A 19,814-nucleotide genomic window follows, 5' to 3' on the forward strand; every position below is an offset into this window, starting at 1 on the left:
TACTAACTTTAAAGAAGTTAAGGAAAAGTAATATATAATATAATGAATACTATTAACATGCAATTAGTAATTTAGGAAGTAGCATTACTTTTATATTTGAGTGTTCTGTGGATCTATAAAAAGGAATTGCGTTTTTCTATGGAATGGAATTATACTCTACAAATGTTTTATCGTATTTTAATATGTTAATTGCTATTTTCAAATAATATACTATAGTAAATATAGACAATACAATAGAACTTAAACAAAACCTAAAAACTCTAAAGATCTACAATGACCATAAATACTAAATAAAAATTAAACATAGGTGTATCATAGAAAAAGAAACTAATTCATGGCATAATTAAAAATGATCGCACAATAGCTACTAGAGCTTTTTAATTAAAGTAAATGCTTTATTTATTATTAGGACTGAAATATTTTTTAACAAAAATCGAGAGAGTAATCCAAATATCATCTATCATTACCATAACAACAGTCAAAAGTATTTTACTATTTATGATTTATCATATATTTTCATATCTTTTTACCCTGTTACATTAGAAGTCCTGAAAAATATCATTGCAAAATATTCTATATTAATATACAGTATATTATTATTTACAAGCAAAAAAATCATCAAACTATATATATATATATATATATATATATATATATATATATATATATATATATATATATATATATATAATATTACATATGAATCTATGTAAGATAAATTGGATACATTTTTGTTAAGGTCTCGACTACAAGCAAAAAAATCAGTCGAATGAAACTAGTAGGACCGGAAATAATAACTAAAAGTATACGACTGAAGCAGTCATAAATAGTAACAAAATAGCGACTGAAACAGTCACTAGTAAAAACTACCTATAACTAAGTGCTGCATTCGTATAACATGGTCCCGAAAACAGGTAATTCATAGAGTAGTTTAAAGACGGCGACGTGGCTCCATCAGCCGGATGGATCAAGTGTCGTTTCAAACACTAATACTTTGATCAAGTTGAAACAGCTCACGATGGACAATTCTATTTCAATCCCATCATCGTCTTCTTCCTTCTGTTGGTACTTACTTTACGCCCGTTGGAAAATTTTCTCCGGGTTTTAAGTACGATCTTCTTCACATATTATTGTCATATATGATCGATCTCTGCCTGCAATAATTCACTTAAAAAGTTGCTGGATTTTGTTTCTTTTCAACTGTTAATTCACGTGAAACCTAAGCAAAGATTTTTTTGCATCCAATATTATGTAAATATTTAGACGTTCTTTAGTTCTATAGGGATTTTATTAGGTAAAACATACCGTCAAATGTGCCGATCTAACTCGATATTCAAATAATTTCATCAACTTGTTTCATGCTTAATATCGAAATTTCCTGGACGAAAATAAACAAAATAATATTGATTCTGGCGTTCACTTATGAATTCCGTACCATAAATACTATAAAATATTCGATGTACCTGCACTTTTCTATTTAGAGAATAAAAAAAACACAATTTATTTTGAAATTTTTGATTTTTGAAGTATTTACTCAGTCATTTGAATAACGTTTCTATATAGAATATTTTATGGACTGTTAACTTTCAAGTATACAATAGAATATCTTCACTGAATAAGTATTATTACAGATTGTTGACTAGAGCAAAACACATACTTGGAAAAAACCTAAATTATTTTTCCTCAACTTCTTATACCGATTATGTATATTATTTCGATTGAAATAAGTGGGCCATCTACTAGTTTATTTCCGAACTATTCGTCATTGGCAGCGCTTTCTATTGACAAATATGTTATTGTTAAATTTTCGGTATAAAGTAGGGTATAAAATATATAAATATATATTTTATTCTATAGCAACTATATCTTATCTTTAGACGATAATGACTTTATAGTGACTGTAAGCGAAAGGAGGCGTCAGAACTAAAAAACTCGCGAAGCATCACTTTTTTGTCAATTTAATTTAATTCCCAGCCATCTATCTGGATATCGGCTAAAAATAGAATAAAAATATATTGAATACAAATTAATCAATTTGAATCATTGATTCGTGAAAAAAGACCAGATTTATAGAATAAACCACAGGGATCATGTTTTCACACAGTTTGAAAAACTATTACGAAATTAGATGTATTAAAATATGAATTGTGTGTCTTTGTGTTTAAAAATTGGAGGCTCGTTGAAATCAATGTATTGAAGTTATGTTAGCTTATATATAGGAAATTGTACCAGTAATTATACTGAGGGTAGAAGCTTTTACAACATTAAGGTTTTTCAGTTTAGGCTGGTCGATGTTGGTAGTTTCTCAGTCAAGTAGAGCCTATTTAACATGTTGTTTATTATTCCTCACCTTTATAAGTCCTCACCGTCCATACTTCAGACTATTTATAGATTTTAACTTTTCTTGAGTCGGGACTTAGACTTGAGCTGGTCCAGGATTTTAGAATTTAATGACAATATACAACACCATCTGTGTGTTGACTTTTGAAAATGAAACTGGTCGACTGGAACGCTTTGGCCAAAATACGAAATATATAAGCGATGAGGAACATGTTTGGGTGAATGGCAATCTTAACAAGCATAGTTCTCATATTTAAAATGGCGCCTTATACGATGTGGAAATATATCTATAAAAAGTTTTTGTTTCACGTGGATTTTAGAATTGCAGTGTCATGAATTCTTTATTTTTCGAAATGTACGTTCACCATTAACAATGGGCAGTACAACTATCATAACCAATTTCTTTTGGCGCAATTGAACTACATGTAGCATGACGTTAAGTATCACATATTGATTAATATTCTGCAGGAACGATTTGAGGCTATAACTATACCTATGACTATAACTTTACTTTCGTAAAGGTAACATGCATCAAACAGGCTATATGCAAGAATGGTGAGAGACACCAAGAGAATGCGATTTGACCGTATTAAATTTTCTGTTGTAGTCTTCTTTCTGAGATCTGACGCCAATAACTAAAAAGCAAAATAATTTAATCTCTATCTCAAGTTCTGTCAAATTTAAATGGAAGATTCATTTAATATTGAACCGATCCTTGCCATCGAGAGAAGCCGTGACGAATATTTGGAAGATGCTATATTTCAGATATTTCAGATATTCAATTGAAAACTAATTTTGTTAGCACCTCACACACAGCCTGCTTTTTAAATTTTAACATGGATCTATCCTTATTTAAAATAAATCCGTTTTTTATATCCGTTTAATTTACACTTTGACTACATACAATATTGAGTTACGAACAAAGGCTAAAATAATTAACATTTTTGAAGCTTTGTCGTTCTTTAAATCTGAACTTTTGATTGTCTTGTTATAATGTAATTATAAGTAACTGCATAACAATAGTATGAAGTTCACTGCTTATTCCTTTGGTTATCAAGACATGAAATAAATAGCGCCCAAGAAATCGATACCATCAAAGAAAGGCGAGAATGGAGCAGGCGTGATAAAAGAACTAATCTCAATATAAATCTGTAGTGAACTTGTTTACATGCAATAGGATAAAATATATAACAAAAAATTTTATTGTTCATTTTAAATAAAATATTATAAATATATCAATAAACGAAAATTTTGATAATAACATAAATAAATAACTTGAAGCTAACTTAACTATTGACAAAGCTGTGGAGTCCTGTGGAAAGTCTTATTTATAGAGGTTTTGACGTTATCAAAGTAGATCATCATTGGTATCATTGTTTTATTGATTGGATGCATATTTTACTATAATCGACGAGCATGAGATCGGTTTAGAGCATCCATCGTTATGTTGAAAAGTGTGTGTGGCATAACGTTGGGAAACCCTGGCTAGGATTCCAAATAAAAACGTCAAATGATTTTGAACAAATATAGTTAATAAAAGGATTCTAAAAATGTAAATGTTTAGAAGGATGTGTTCTGCTTCCAAAGTAAGTGCCATTGAATACAGTTAAAAGCAGAACGAATATCAATAAAAACATACAGAGAACAGAAAATTATAATATTTCATTATAGGTTTCAATGTACGGAGACTTTCTTTCATCGACTTTTACTACTTAGAATCACATTACGCGTATTTTTTAAATAATGGTAATTTCATCCAGATTGATGAAATCGTATTTATTAGATGCTTTCTGATCGATTTTTAACTTTAAAAATATATCTATGTAGAAAAATTGTTACAATATATACTAATGAAATTATTTTCCAAAATGTAATACTTATTTTTTTCAATTTAATGTTGTTGTTGTTGACTGTTGCCGCGTCTCTTCAGCATTTCGAAAGCGTGTGATGCCAAACTATGGTGCATTAATCTGAACAAGTGGTAGTTAGTAGGCACTATGTCTAGAGGGTACGCTGGGTGTTACACAATTTTTCAATCAAGCTGTAGCAGTGTTGTATTGTTGATGTTTTCACAATAATAGGTCGTTCAATTCAGTGAATAGATGGTCGCTAGACATCTGCAGCAACTGTTTAGTTTATGTTAGCAGCTCGTAACACGACACCTTGCTGATTCCATCATATGTACAGCAATATTTTATGGCTATGATTCTCCTGGATTAGCCCATGACTTTTTACGTTTGGTATTAACGTAGCAGCAAACTATTTTTTGACTGACACACAATGAAAGTGTCATTTTCTGTCTATTCGTGTGGTAGCCATTCTGCTTCTTTTTGTATATATCATATATCCTATCTTATCGAATGTAAGCTCAGCTAAATAAAGATGAGGAAAATAAAATTAGTAGCTTTCTAGATCCGCCATTTCAAATGGACTTACCGCACGAGGAATTAACGGTCAAAAAAGTTAAACAAACAATAATGAGCGAAATTAATATTAAAAAAGCCCCTGATTATGACTTAGTTACTGGTAAAATTTTAAAAGAACTATCAGAAAAGGGTACGAAACTGCTAACATTTATATTTAATGCTATGCTACGAATTAATTACTTCCCTAGCATCTGGAAAGTAGCTAAAATACTAATGATTCTTAAACCAGGAAAAATACCAGACGATGAGACCTCCTTCCGGCCTAAAACTTTATTACCGATAATCTCGAAAGTTTTCGAGAAATTATACATAAAATAGCTAAACTATATAATAGAAAAAAGAAAAATTATTCCAGAACATCAGTGTGGGTTTCGCAATGAGAATGGGACTATAGAACAAGTGCACAGACTTGTAAACAAAATAAACACTGACCTAAATGCTAAAAGATATTGTTCGGCTGCTTTTCTAGATATATCTGAAGCTTTTGACAATGTATGGCATACGGGCTTGCAGGTTAAACTAAAGAAATTTCTCCCTCATCCGGATTATCAGTTACTAAAATCGTATCTCACTGATAGACATTTTATTGTAAATCAAGGCGATGAACATACCGAATTAAATCCCATATATTCAGGAGTTCCGCAAGGTAGTGTACTGGGTCCAGTACTGTATCTTCTGTATACGCCAATCTTCCCACCACAAAAATAACTGCTGTGGCAACATACGCAGACGATACAGCAATATTGACATCCCATGAAGATCCGGTCACAGCATCAATATACTTACAAACCCACCTAGATCAAATACAATTATGGTTGAAGACATGACGCATTAAAGTCAATGAAATAAAATCCACCCATGTAACGTTTACCCTGCGTAGAAGAACACGTCCACCAGTGAATATCAATCATCGTCAACTCCCCCAAGCAGAGCAAGTTAAATATCTTGGTTTGTACTTAGATCGACGCCTAACCTGGAAGAAGCACATACTCTACAAACGAAAACAACTTCGTCTGAAATTATATCAAATGTATTGGCTCATCGGGCACAAATTCAAGTTATCATTAGATAACAAGGTGTTGCTCTATGAGTCTATACTCAAGATTTGGTGATATGGAATCCAACTATGGGGTACCGCTAGCAAATCTAATATATCTATCATTCAACGGTTAAAAAATAAAGTGTTGCGTGCCATTGTTAATGCTCCGTACTATATTTCAAATAAAGTGATACAAAGCGATATTCCTCTAGAACCTATAACGAGTGTAATTCAACGTGTTTGTGTGAAGTACTTCGAAAGATTGTCGGTGCATCCCAATGTACTCGCTAATCAGCTAAATATGCGATGTGATTGTGAAGTGCGTAGACTAAAACGTTTAACACCACCTGATCTGATTACCGGACATATGTAGACTTTAGAATAAGCTTTAGAATAAGACTAATTAATTAACATTATATTTTATACAGAAGATCGCTTAACGAAGTGATTTTCTGCATGCCATGTAAATATAATATAGACATAAGAAATACTTATTGGCTATAGGGCGGATTGTGGAATCACAAAGAGTTAAAAAAAATTATTTTATTAAATAATATTTTAAAATTAACCTACGAAATAAATAAAAATATATTACATAAAAGTTTTCTTAAGTTAGAGCTAAAATAATTTAATTACAACAATGCCTACTACTAGAACTACAGCTACGCGTCTGCTATTTTCGGTGGTAGATCATCTGAAATAAAATACAGAAATATATGAATGCTCTTGCATGGTAATTATGTTTAATTTTACCATTTTTTGGTGGGGGCTTCGGTGCTCGATGCGTTCCGAAAATGAGACCTTCGATTTTTATTAAAGGCGATTCGAAGGCAAGCGACCATATTATTGCTACAATAATGGTCCCTACAAGGTGTCCGCCGAACAAGACAAACTACAACAATAAAAATGTTAATAATTCTCTAAATATATAAAAAAAATTAATTATAACTCACCAGATTGTAATGTCCAAAATATTCTCTGGTCCTCTTCGTGCTCAGCCAAAATACTATCACTGGCGCATGCATTAAATACATACAATATGATAATTTGCTCAGGATTTGTACACAACTATTTGACAGCCATGAATTTATAAACCCTAAAATAAATCAAATTATTACGGATGTGAGTTTTCAAAGCTTGATATATTAAGTGTTACTGTGAGTTGCATAATCTCTCAATAGCAGAGTTTGTGAAGACTTTACCAAAAGAAAACATTCCCTTAAAGTACACACACTTTACCTCCGTTTTTTGTTTATGTCGACAAAAGTGTATGTAAGTACACATCTTTTAGAAGCAGTGATTTCGATCACATTTGCCAGTGAAAATAAGGAACTGAAAACTCTAATGGATAGCGAGAATTCGCAGCTTAGTTAGAAATGACCCAAACAACGAGCTCTATTTACACAATATAAGTTGAATTTCCGAACATGTAGTACCTATTTAAGGTTAAATCCTAATTATCCTAAAAAGGTTATCTTATATATAGGATATTTTATGATAAGCTCATGGAAACTAAACATATTGCCAACTAAACATTGCCAAAACCTACAACCAACGATACAACAAAATTGTATTTTCTCAGCAGACAAGTCGTACTGCTCCATATCCAGGATCAACCTTCATATGATCCAGGACGCGATATAATCAGCGGACTTGATCCAATCTAACTACCATTTACTCCAATCAATGCACTAGATGTTAGTAGATGAACAGTTCAGAGCACATATTTTATTGCCTCTAAACCAGCAGGGTACCATCAGATGCTTGCATGTATTTTGATCAGCGATATATATTCTTCAAACCACGAAGTACACGACGGTTTTAACATTTCTCAACATTCAGTATATACAGACGCTAATCAATGAACACTCAAAATTACATTTTCGACTTGAGGTGATCTGCTTGCTAATACTATCAAATATTTGTAGAAAATTATAATGGAGTTGGTCCATCATATGCCAATCGATAATTTTGGTTTCGATGACTTAGAAGTGGTGATTTTGATGTTGATGACAAAGAACGGCCTAGAGGATTAAAAACATTTGAAGACAATGAATCATAAGTCTAATTTAACGATAAACCAGCTCAAACTAGGAAAGAACATTTAGATAACTTATCAGTTGAGGCATCATTGCTAAAACCGAATGAAATTCTTACTGCAGATGTCTACTGATGTCAACTGAACAAAATGAATGACATAGTGTTATAAAAAAAAGATCAGCAGCAGTCGCAAAATCGTCTTGTTGCATGATAACACCCAGCTATACACAAGAGTTGTAAAATATTCACTGTTGTAGCTCGAATGGGAAATTCTGTCGCACCCAGCGTACTCACCAGACATGGTGACTTCTATTCATTAAAATCTTAAAATTCTTCTTCATTAAAATGTACATAGATTGATGCAGCATGGCTTGACTGAAACGCGATTTTGAAACGTTGAAGAACATCTTTCTTCCGATAAGATATAACCATGTTTCCCGAAAAATGGAGTGAAGTTGAATAAAATTAGAAATTGAGAAAATTTAATTAAAATATATTGTATCCGTATTTCTCAGTACTTCTCTTTTTCAGGTGTTGAAAGTGAGTTTATATGTTTTAAATGAACTAAATTTGTTTGAAGTTGGAATTTAATGCAAAATTAATGTTAGCGTTTAATATACACACAGATAATTTACAATTTAATTTATAATTGCGTAAAAAATGATCCCTGGTATTTAATATTTTATAGACTTGTCTGCTGATAAAAAGCAACAACTATAATACAAGCATCGTATTGTATTTTAAACATGCTCATGTATTGATTTACAGCTGACGTATCTGTAAACTTTATTACTTTTTTACAGTCGGGTATTTCGTTAAACTGGTAAAGCAATTGAAATGGTTTTCATGGAAACCGTCGATTACAACACGCAATCTAGTTATCGAATATTTATCCTAATCGATATATTTTATATTGTAATAACGTACATCACTCTTTATATATGTATATATGTATTTATGTATTTATGTATATACTTATATATGTATATATGTATGTATATTTATATGTATATATATTAAGATTAAATTTATATTATACTAGCTGACCCGACAGACTTCGTCGTGTCAAAAAGATTTGTAATGTGGCAGTTTTTGTGCCTACGTATTTTAAAAAATTCTCCTGAACAGAACCATCACCCTGGTGATAGGGCGTTGTGAATAAAAAATAATTAAATAAAACATATATAAGGATTGAAAAGTAAGTAATCGCTTTATTGTTAATCATGTGAATCATAATTATTATTATTATTATCATTATATTGCTTTGTGGTATACGATGTTTTTTGTTTGATTACCTGGCGCAAACAAATCTGATGGTTTTCCAACACGGGAAAAGGCAACATACAATTGACCATGTGAGAAACATGGGTTTTCTAGATTAATACCACAAACACTTAATGATTGCCCCTGGGACTTGTTTATAGTCATAGCAAAAGCAAGCCGTCAACATGTCTATAGGAAATTTGCCATTACCAATGTCAATGAGTTGTTTAGAGAATATGTTTCCAGATTGGTCATTTTGCAACTCGACACGCATATTCTTGCTTAAATGAAGTACTTTAACATGTTTCCACAAATTGGAGGACTTTAGACATGCATTGAGTTCATCAGCTGGCGTTGATCGTGGAATCACTGGCAATGTTTGACGAAAATCTCCTGCTAATAAAATCATTGCACCACCAAATCGGTTATTATTGCTACGTAGATCTTTTAAGGTTCTGTCTAAAGCCTCCAAAGATTTTTTATGTGCCATCGTGCATTCATCCCAAACAATCAATTTACATTGCTGCAAAACCTTTGCCATTGCAGAGTTCTTCGAAACGTTGCAGGTTGGAGTTTCATTGCTTTGCATATTTAATGGCAATTTTAGTGCTGAATGGGCTGTTCGACCACCTTCAAGCAAAGTTGCTGCGATTCCCGACGAAGCGAGTGCAAGTGCAATTTTATTTTGTGAGCGAATTGTTGCTAATATTAATGAAATCAAAAAAGTTTTTCCTGTACCACCAGGTGCATCTAAGAAATAAATCCCTCCAGTTTCATCATTTGATACTTTCATAAGAGTTTCAAATACATACTTCTGTTGTTCATTTAACAGTGGAAGATTTGTTTGAATTTATTCTTTCAAAGCGTTGAGATCATACAGTCTTTCTCGATGCAACTCTTGGTTAAAAGCGTCATGCATTGGACGATTGGGCGCGGTCAGGCCTAATTGAATTAATAGTTTGTTTGACATTATCAAGCACATGTCCTCAATTGAAATCAATGCTTCATTGTAAATTTCTTCACTGATTTGTATATTTGGATTTCCCATTCTATTCCGTATTTGATACAAAATATCATCACACATATAATCTTTGTACTTGATCCACAAATCAATTGGGTTTGATGGGAAGCATGTAGATATGATTATAGAAAACAATGTTCGTACTTGATGAGCGTGTGATGATATTACAGCATCATTGAGAGTTTGATCCCAATGAGCGTTATTTTCAAGCAATTGCAAACGTTGACAGGCTTCTCTGTAGGATCCACACAATTCATCATCAACATTTCCTAACTATTAGAAGGATGTTGGGCCACGTACATTGACTAATAGCAGTCGTAAATAAAAACATTCATCATTTCTTGGATGTACTGAATAAATCCGGCCAATCGCATCGGTGGAATATACATCTGTATATCCTGGAACTGGTTTTCCTTGTTTCCGTCGTATAAATCTCCTTGAGGATTGATTCCAGGTATAATATTTTGGCATTTCAGAATATAGCAATGTTTGTGCGAAATCATCGTTTTGGCATGTCTCAAAAAAACTGGTTAATGTAGTAGATGGTGGCTGAGCAGCTCTTTGTACTGCGTTCTGTGCTGTAAAATACACTCTTTGTCCATTTTCTAAATGCACAGCTAAGTGAACAACAGAAGGGTGTCTCTCATGAATAGGAAAAGAAAATATTCGCCAAACTGCTTCATTACTACTGACATAGCGGCCCATTTGGTATTGGGTAACTTCATCATTAGAATTCTCTGCACCAATTCCAATCACAGCCATATCACTCCCTTTGGTTACATATTTGCAAATGTATTTAATCGATTTCACTGAATGGCAAGATTCAACGTTGATGTGTGCTTTGAATGTCTTTGATAAAATGGGTGAATATGGAACAATCCAACGATTATCTATTTCAATATCTTGTTAATTTAATTTGACAATTGTTGATTTTCCATTGTCTGCTGTCGATCTGCGACGATACAATGGATAACCGTCATTACCAGTAATTGTTTCCGATATTAATGTCCGTGGATATCGTTTTGAACATTTACCATCCATCATACACGGTGAATTTTGATTAAGAGTTCCACAGGGACCATGTATCATGTTTTTGATAACTACCTCATGCAATCCAGGATCTACTTGTACATTAGGGATTTCAGCTGATATCACTGCATCAACTTCATTTGGCCTTATCTTTTCAACCAACCAAATCAAAATGTGTGCATGTGGCAATCCTCGTTTCTGCCACTCCACAGAATACATCCAGCAGCGTGTCTCACCAAACACATTATGTTTTACGATGAAATTCATTAAAGATTTCAACTTTTGTCTAAAGACTCTGGCTGTAATATCATGACGATCAATGGATGATTTCCCAGGTAATAACTCCTGCTTAATTTCTATCCATTGCGGATTGCATGTAAATGTGATGAACAAATCTGCTGTACCATAATGACGAACATACGACATGGCATCTTGAGCATATTCGTGCATATGCCGAGGGCTTCCGATGTATGTTGCTGGAAGAATAGTCATCCGACCGACATTCTGTGCATTTCCATCAGTATTAATCGCATCTCGAAGGTGAATATACTCTTCAGATCGGAGTTTGGTTTGATTCAACCTGATGAATGTTAATCTCTCCGTTTCAATTTTAACATACATGTCATCAACATATTTGTGATATAATCGCCGACATTTCAATATGTGATTATCTGCATTTTCCCGAATCATTAGGCGGTATGAATAATAGTTCATTGAACTGACTTTTTTGTTGGTTTCAGAACCTGTAAACAGATTTTGTTTTAATAACATTCAAATATAAAATTAAAATACATAATATAGTGACTGAGATATTATCGCCATAGCTAAACTAATATTTTAGTTACCTGTAATGGGATTTATCATTTTTATTGATAAATCGTAGCCATCTTCACCTTGCCAAAATATAATGGGATATTGCAGTGCATCATATGAGCGGTGTGTTTCCTTTATAGGTTGTAATTGAAAATTCCGACGATGTAAAACAATATCACGGGATTCCAAGTTTTCTCCAACTACAACGATAGCAACTTCATCAATAGTTGGTGCATTAAAACGTCTTGTATGTTGACCTGCAGGTGTTTTATCAGCTCTGATTACAATTTTGTGATTATCGGATGGCATCAGATCCAGGGCAGTTTTAAACAATATAATCAATTGATTGTGTTGATGAAATAAAGTTTGTAATTGTTCTACAATAGACCTTTTTACTAAATTGTTATGTGCACAACGCAGATCAATTTCTTGTGGTGAATTGCCCATAAAATAAATTTGCAGGAATTTGTTGTCGCTATCTGACACTGGTAACAGTGAACCTGCTCTGTGATATATTTGCCCTTGTATCTGTAAATAAAAAAAATATTATGGTGTGGTATAAATTAATGGATTGTCAATGATCAAACTTAAATAATATTTGATCTTAAAAAGTATATATTTAGTTTTAACTAATATCTATCAAATATAAAATATAATAAAAGTGTCACTGAAACTGAATCACCATATAATATGATGACTAAGTGATATATTTCGTAATGATTAAGAAATTGAAGATTAGTAACACATCTTAACTTTGGTGACAGAAAATTTTGTTCGCTAAAATAATTATGAGTAACTGCTATAATACATACCTTGAAAGTTGACATAAAATTTTCCCGAACTGCATTTGTTGCCCCAAATGAAGTCATTTGAAAGCAATTGTTATATTGTTGAATATGTGTCAAAAAGTGTATAGAATCTGTTCCTATTCCTGAAACCAATGAGTACAATGGTTCTGGTGGTGGATCCAATTGTATCAATTTCACTTTACCATTTGCGCAACACAATCCATTGGCTTCGTTTTTGTATTTTAATGCCTTACAGTGTGAGCAAACCAAGTTCATAGAACCAATAACAACACATTGGTAGTTACTGTAGTCAATTGACACATCGTAACTGAAAGCAGCTGGATTCAAACTTGCGCGATTATTAGTTGAATGTCGCGCTCGCGCTTCACGCGTTTGTGATATCCGAATTCTTTCACGTTCATTTCCGTCGTCACGTTCTTGTGCAGTACGATTAGATCGGTAATTAGCTTGGTTTATAGCATTTCTGGTTCTTCTACCTAAATTGCTTCGTCTTATAGGAGGCATATCAAATATAAATTATTTTTTCACTAATCACGAACTAAACAAACACTAACTAACTAAACACTCTGCACAAAACACGATATACGAATTTGTTTCGTGTATCACTTGACAATTCATCTGTCATCTGTCAAAAGTCATCTGTAACAGACAACTTTTTTTTTTAAATTTGATATGACTTGAACTCAAATCCTTTTAAGCCGTACGAATTGTTTTATTTATTTAAAATTTGAATTAAATTTTAAACAAATAAAAAATTTTAAATAAATAAAACAATTCTTACGGATTAAAAGGATTTGAGTTCAAGTCATATCAAATTTAAAAAAAAAAAATTGTCTGTTACAGATGACTTTTGACAGATGACAGATGAATTGTCAACTGATACACGAAACAAATTCAAACAAAAAGGGCTATTTTTAGGGTTTTTCCAGCAATAATTCTAATTTTTCTCGCCGTAAAAACCATCCCTGAACTTCAACGAACATTTTAAAAAAAGATTTGGCAATTTGGCCAGGCGTTGTTGAGTTATGCGCTTAGGAACATATTTTGCGATTCATTTTTATATATAAGATTAATGCAAGATTATAAATATAGGTTATCTGCATCTAAAAATCGCCTAATGGTCGGGTATTGCTTTAAAAATGGTAGTACTGTTTAGCTAGACTGCAAATCAATACATACAAGTGATAATCAAAAGGAACAATGTCTAGGAAATATGATATGTGGGATAAAACTTTCAAAAAATTTCGAGCTATGAATGTTCGGTTTCAAATGTTTCAAAATTCTTTTCCGATCAACTTTTAATTGTTCGTTTCTGTTTCAACTAGAGTATGACAGGAGTCCAGTTCAACTGAATAGTACCTTTATTAAAACTAATGATTTCAATTATTCATAAAGAACAAAGTTCCAAATAAGAAGTGATGAGAATATTTCATTTCGGTGTCGATGCCGACGACTTCTTGCACTTAGGATAATCGTAGTAAATCACCTTTAATCGCCAGTCGCAATACGTCAGAGAAAACTGTTTTTTTTTACTGTTAAGCAAAGTAACGGCGACATTGAAACGGTTTGGAATGGCAATAGTTAATTTATCTATTTCTCTATCTTAGATTCCTCTTCGGATCTTTTTCATCGCATGTTAACTAAATCACAACTAATGACAATAATTGTTGAAAATAGATGATATAACAATTGTTAAGCTCTCAAAGCTCATTGAAAGTTTGAGTTGAGTTTCGTCCGATAAAAGTTGCAATTTATTGTCTTCGACCTTTCTTGGTCGTCTAGGTCGATTTTTGTCATTGACATCAAACCTTTTCATTATCTTCTCGTTTCAGCGTCACCATACGTTTTTAAAAGCATTTGGTGAGGTTTAACAGCAATATTCAGTTAAATAATACTAAATAGAAAACTGTTATTTTATGTCGAATATAAATATACCAGTAAATTCAGTGTGAACCAAATGACAATATGGGCTGCAAATTTCCTTGCTGTGGATAGCAACGGCAACTGTGTTGGTAATTTTGAGGCTACTTTAACGTTTTTTTGCTATAACTCTATAACAATGAAATTCGATAGCTATCTGCACTGTCATCGTCAAGTGACAATAAATTATCCTTTTCTATCAATAAAATAACCCGCGTTATACATATTTTTTTAAAACATATTCTGGTGGGCGATTCAACCCAACCGATGATAGGTCCTAGATGGAAGAATCAATTGGAAAAGTGTACAGAGCTAAAATGAGAGGTAATGCTGTATGTATATTGAAAATTAATTGATTTATATTAGCTTATTTGTGAACTGATTTATAATTACAATTTATATTTATTGAATAATAATAAAATATGTTTTATAGTACTTACCTCCTTTTCCATATACGCAAGAATATATTATGAAAGAGAGGCCTATACACCATACTGGTTTTGTAAAGGTATAACTTAGAGATCTTATAAGGTGAGAGTGTTGAGAGCCTAAACTGAATTGTTGATAAATCAGCAATGTGCCAAGCATTAGTGTTAAGCTAATTGCCCACAAAATCAAATTGGTTATCTGTAATTAAAAAATATATATGAAAAACTGAACTCAATTAAATATTCATATTGTATTCCTAACTGTTTATAGAGTTAATGATATAAGAAACTTTATTATTTACAATTATCATTATTATTTTATTATCTAATATTAGTCTTAAATGTCCCTGAATATTATTAGAGTCGAAGATCTATTAGGTGTTATGTCCAAAATATATTATGTATGGTTACTAATATGATCATTCTATCTTCACTTAGATGTTTCATCAAGCTATGGATAAGTATTTTTATTTATAGCGTATAACCCTGGTTTTGATCTTACTCCAGGGAAAATATTAAAGCAATTTCCATGAAAACACTAATTAAGATTATCAATCCAATAAATACTTCGTTCAGGTTACAATACGTCATAACTGTAAAAGGTGGCTGAAGTAATTGAAAGTGAATCTCAAATCAGGAAATATACCAGTATTTTACCAGCCAAAACAATAGAAATATCATACAAAGTTTTAAAACTGACTGCGAGGTATTATTGATGCTCCATGGTATATTCATAAATATAATCTATATAAGAACCTGAAGGTAAAATCTGTCGATAAGGTTATCAAGGACTGTGCTCAAACAAATGGACAGTGGCTCCATCAGCATATCAATGTTGAGGTTCTCCAGCTCCTAGATAACGATGGCTTAATCAGAAGATTAAATGCAGTAAAACCATTTGATTTAGCTTAGTGTAGTTAACGCTCAGTTCACATTAAAAACAGAGACATAGATGTTAAGACCAAAGTGTATAAGTAGATTGTATTATTAAAACCGTAGCAAATTTAAATAACACAAATACCTTATTAGTGTTAATTTACTAGACTGCTATAATAAATAATTTTAAAGAAATATTTCCTAATCTTATGTAATGCACCTTCTCTCTTAAGGAAATATGGGTTCTGTCATGTGTAAATATAGGTACATTTAATGTAATTGACTCATTTATCAGTTAGGGTATTTCACTCGGAGCCAGTTAATGCTGCCCAGCTAGCTGATTATGGAATTATCATGAAAATAGCTCACTAGATTAATAATATCTAAAAATGACCGCGGCTAAAAAGTGCCGAAAAAACAACTTATCACATTGAATTCACATTACATAATAAAATATTAAATATGCATCTTGTACACTGTGAATGGAGTGAGTGGAATTTATGAATTGAATTATAATTATTGATGGAATATTCATCAGCTATAGTAGTATTATTTAGGAATACTCAGAAATATAGAAGTAAAATAAAATAAAATTAAATTAAACTTATTGTGATGTTTGTTAGTTTACAAGTTTAACTTCTTTCAGAAACTTACGATAGACTATACAATCAGTAGTAGGTTAAAACATAATCCTACCACATATACGCATCATTATACACCCATAAATGTTATAAAATCATTATTTCTTTCGAAAATCTTCGTTCACATTTTTACGCACAACTAAAGATGCTCTCTTCTCAAACCAAATTAACATTAAAACTAGATGACTAAATATTTAAAGTGAGATGTACCTTATCAAAAATATACTTTCTGTGTCTTTTGCATCTGATATAGAAGCCAAGCGTGAAGCCTAAGAAGTAATCGATCAATTTTGATTGAGTGTCATATTCAAGATAGTTCCTGTAACATCAATATTAAATATTAATTATCAATGCTTAAATCCAAAAATGTGTACTTACGGATCACTGTCAGGAAAGACAAGTTTTGTTAGCAGTGGCAGGAAAATGAAGAAAACATTTAAAGCTAGTAATTGATACATAACTGTATTAAAACTTCTGCGGTATTGCATTGCTACCGGTATCAAGACGAAAGGAGAAATTAAGAATAACTGCCAATCAGTCGAGAGATACCACGAATGCGTATAACACTGAAAGAAAATGTAGGCAAATCAATTAAAATTGTTATTAGGATATAATGACAATTAATATTTACCAAGTCAGTAGGATTATAATAATTTTGAATGTAGAGAAATACTGCCCACCAATGTTCCTTACATGGTCGAGCTATACTTTCAGAGACTGTACCATAAAGTGGTCCTGTACTCAAGAATTGCGCTAGGTAAACTCCGTAAAGGAACATCATGAGTAACGCTGGCGTTATTCTAAAGAAATTTTATAATTAATTGGCATTGGTAATTTGAATGGGTGATCATTTTTTAATTGTTGTATCTAAAACAGGTCAATTGAAAAGTCCCTGGCCTACCATAGTAAAACAAATTTTTTTGGCAAAATTAGTTTTTTTATTCAACATAATTCCCTTCAAATGCGATAAACTGATTATAGCGACCCTCCAACTTTTCGATACCATTTTTGTAGTACGATTTGTCTTTTGCTTCAAAATAGGCCTCAGTTTCGCCGATCACCTCGATCGACAAAAATTTCTTATCAGCGAGCATTCTTTTGAGATCCGAGAACAGGAAATAGTCGCTGGGGGACAGATCTGGAGAATACGGTGGATGAGAAAGCAATTCGAAACCCAATTCATGGATTTTTGCCATCGTTTCCACTGACTTGTGACACGGTCAATTGTCTTGATGAAGCAGCTCTTTCTTTTTCTTCAAATGCGGCCGTTTCCGGTGATTTCGTCCGTCAAACGGTCCAATAACACTATGTTATAGTCGCTGTTGATGGTCCTTCCTTTTTCAAGGTAGCCAATGAAAATTATTCCATGCGTATCCCAAAATACAGACGCCATAACCTTGCCAGTCGACTGTTGCGTTTACCCGCGCTTTGAAGCGGGTTCATCGGTTGCACTCCACTCGGATGACTGTTAATTGGACTTCGGAATGAAATAATGGAGCCATGTTTCATCCATTGTCACATATCGATGAAAAAACTCGGGTTTATTACGATTGATCATCTTCAAACACTGCTCCGAATCATCAACTCGTCGTTGTTTTTGATAAAAAGTGAACTCGCGCGGCACCCAGCTTGCACAGAGCTTTCTCATACCCAAATATTCGTGAATGATATGATAAACACGTTCAGTTGATATCTTTAGAGTGTCTGCTATTTCATTCAATTTCAATCTACGGCCATTCAAAATCATTTTGTGTATTTTTTAAAGGTTTTCGTCGGTCTCAACCTCTTTTGGGCGTCCACTGCGTTTACCGTCTTCGATGCTCATTTCACCATGTCTAAACTTAATATACCAATCCTTGATGGTTGATTTTCCTGGGGCAGTATCCGGAAACTCGGTATCAAGCCAAGTTTTTGCTTCAAGTGTATTTTTTAACTTTCAAAAAGCAATATTTTATCAACACGCAAAAAGCCTTTTTATCCATTTTTTTCACAATAACAAAAGTTGCTTCATTCAAAATGCTATAATTAACAAATTAATGATTTGACAGCTGTAAAATTTATACACGCATCTTTTGAGAGTTAGGGCTAACTATAAAACTTATGGATTTAATTCTAGTAGCGTCATCTATGTGTCAGGACGGGGATTTTTCAATTGACTTGTTATTTCTAGTAGAAGTTACCACAATCACAATATCAATACATATTTAATACTTGTTTTAAGCATGTTCCGGTATGTCTTAAAATCATTAATTTGAACTTGATTAATTGAAACAATTGTTAAAACACGTTAACACTACTTATAAGTGTACCAGATTTCTAGTTTGGATTTCGAAATCTCCACTCAATAATCGACCAAGTACATAGAATATTATAGTAATTAAGTAAAATGCGTTTAAAACAAGGAGACTCTAAGTTGCTTTCAAAAAACTATTATCAATTAATCAAACGATTTTTAATTTATTTTTGAAGTAACGCAACAATTCTTAAGCCTATTTTGACTGGAGTTCCGCATGGTAGTATCTTTGGGCTATGGCTGCTCTAGATAAGCATAATATAAATTGTAGTTTTTCAACCATCATAGGAAAGGATACAAATCTGTTTAGAGTTAGATAAATTCTAGAAGTGGCAGTCAACTAAATACATAAATGAATTGGAGCCAAAAAAATACCACCTAATACATTGGAATTTATTATATAGTCAAATATAGTCAACAAAATATCTTCGCATCCATATCGATGGTAGACCATAGTGGAAAGATCATGTTAGAAAAAATCTAAGCAGATAAAACTAATAATTAAACAACTATTTAATTAAAAATGTATTTATAAGTTTATAATAAAGCCCAACTACATTTATGGGTCTCAGTCATCTCAGTCTAAGTCATCTAATCGGTTAGTAAACCAATGTTGCAAAATAAAGTTCCTTAATTAGTTATTAATGCCAACGAATAAAGAATTACACTATGACCTCCAAATCAAATGAATCCACGAATTTGTAGAAAATTTCGGTGTAAAACATGAAATACCATTAAATTATATTAACATGAAACTATTAGTAATAGCTGTAAAAAAAGCGTATTAATTCAGAGGATTGAAGTAAACCAGACAACACAAACTTGTATAAAGTATATGTGTTACTATTAATTAACTTTAGTTTGAGCTAGTTTAAT

General features: G+C 32.3%; 2 protein-coding genes across 2 annotated transcripts in view; both read right to left on the bottom strand.

Annotated features, from left to right (window-relative positions):
* Positions 1 to 6,333: 6,333 nt before the first annotated feature.
* LOC143194421 (nose resistant to fluoxetine protein 6) overlaps positions 6,334 to 19,814 on the bottom strand; it is a 28,672-nt gene continuing 15,191 nt past the window's right edge. Inside the window, exons 7-13 of the mRNA XM_076401201.1 lie at positions 17,277 to 17,445; positions 17,024 to 17,211; positions 16,856 to 16,964; positions 15,141 to 15,327; positions 6,759 to 6,901; positions 6,559 to 6,697; positions 6,334 to 6,499 (exon numbers count right to left, since the gene is read on the bottom strand). Of these exons, the coding sequence (XP_076257316.1) occupies positions 6,468 to 6,499; positions 6,559 to 6,697; positions 6,759 to 6,901; positions 15,141 to 15,327; positions 16,856 to 16,964; positions 17,024 to 17,211; positions 17,277 to 17,445 (967 nt within the window). The 3' untranslated portion in view covers positions 6,334 to 6,467. The remainder of the gene's footprint in view (positions 6,500 to 6,558; positions 6,698 to 6,758; positions 6,902 to 15,140; positions 15,328 to 16,855; positions 16,965 to 17,023; positions 17,212 to 17,276; positions 17,446 to 19,814) is intronic.
* On the bottom strand, positions 10,911 to 12,506 carry LOC143194425 (uncharacterized). The gene is made up of 3 exons (XM_076401206.1): positions 12,229 to 12,506; positions 12,004 to 12,171; positions 10,911 to 11,901 (listed from the first exon to the last, which is right to left on the bottom strand). The coding sequence occupies exons 1-3, from the start codon at positions 12,416 to 12,418 to the stop codon at positions 11,036 to 11,038; spliced, it is 1,224 nt and encodes a 407-aa protein (XP_076257321.1). The 5' UTR covers positions 12,419 to 12,506; the 3' UTR covers positions 10,911 to 11,035.

Source organism: Rhynchophorus ferrugineus, unplaced genomic scaffold (genome assembly GCF_030347505.1).
Source record: "Rhynchophorus ferrugineus isolate W39M unplaced genomic scaffold, kcgeb_rfMv2 rfM3, whole genome shotgun sequence".
NCBI classification, from domain to species: domain Eukaryota; kingdom Metazoa; phylum Arthropoda; class Insecta; order Coleoptera; family Curculionidae; genus Rhynchophorus; species Rhynchophorus ferrugineus.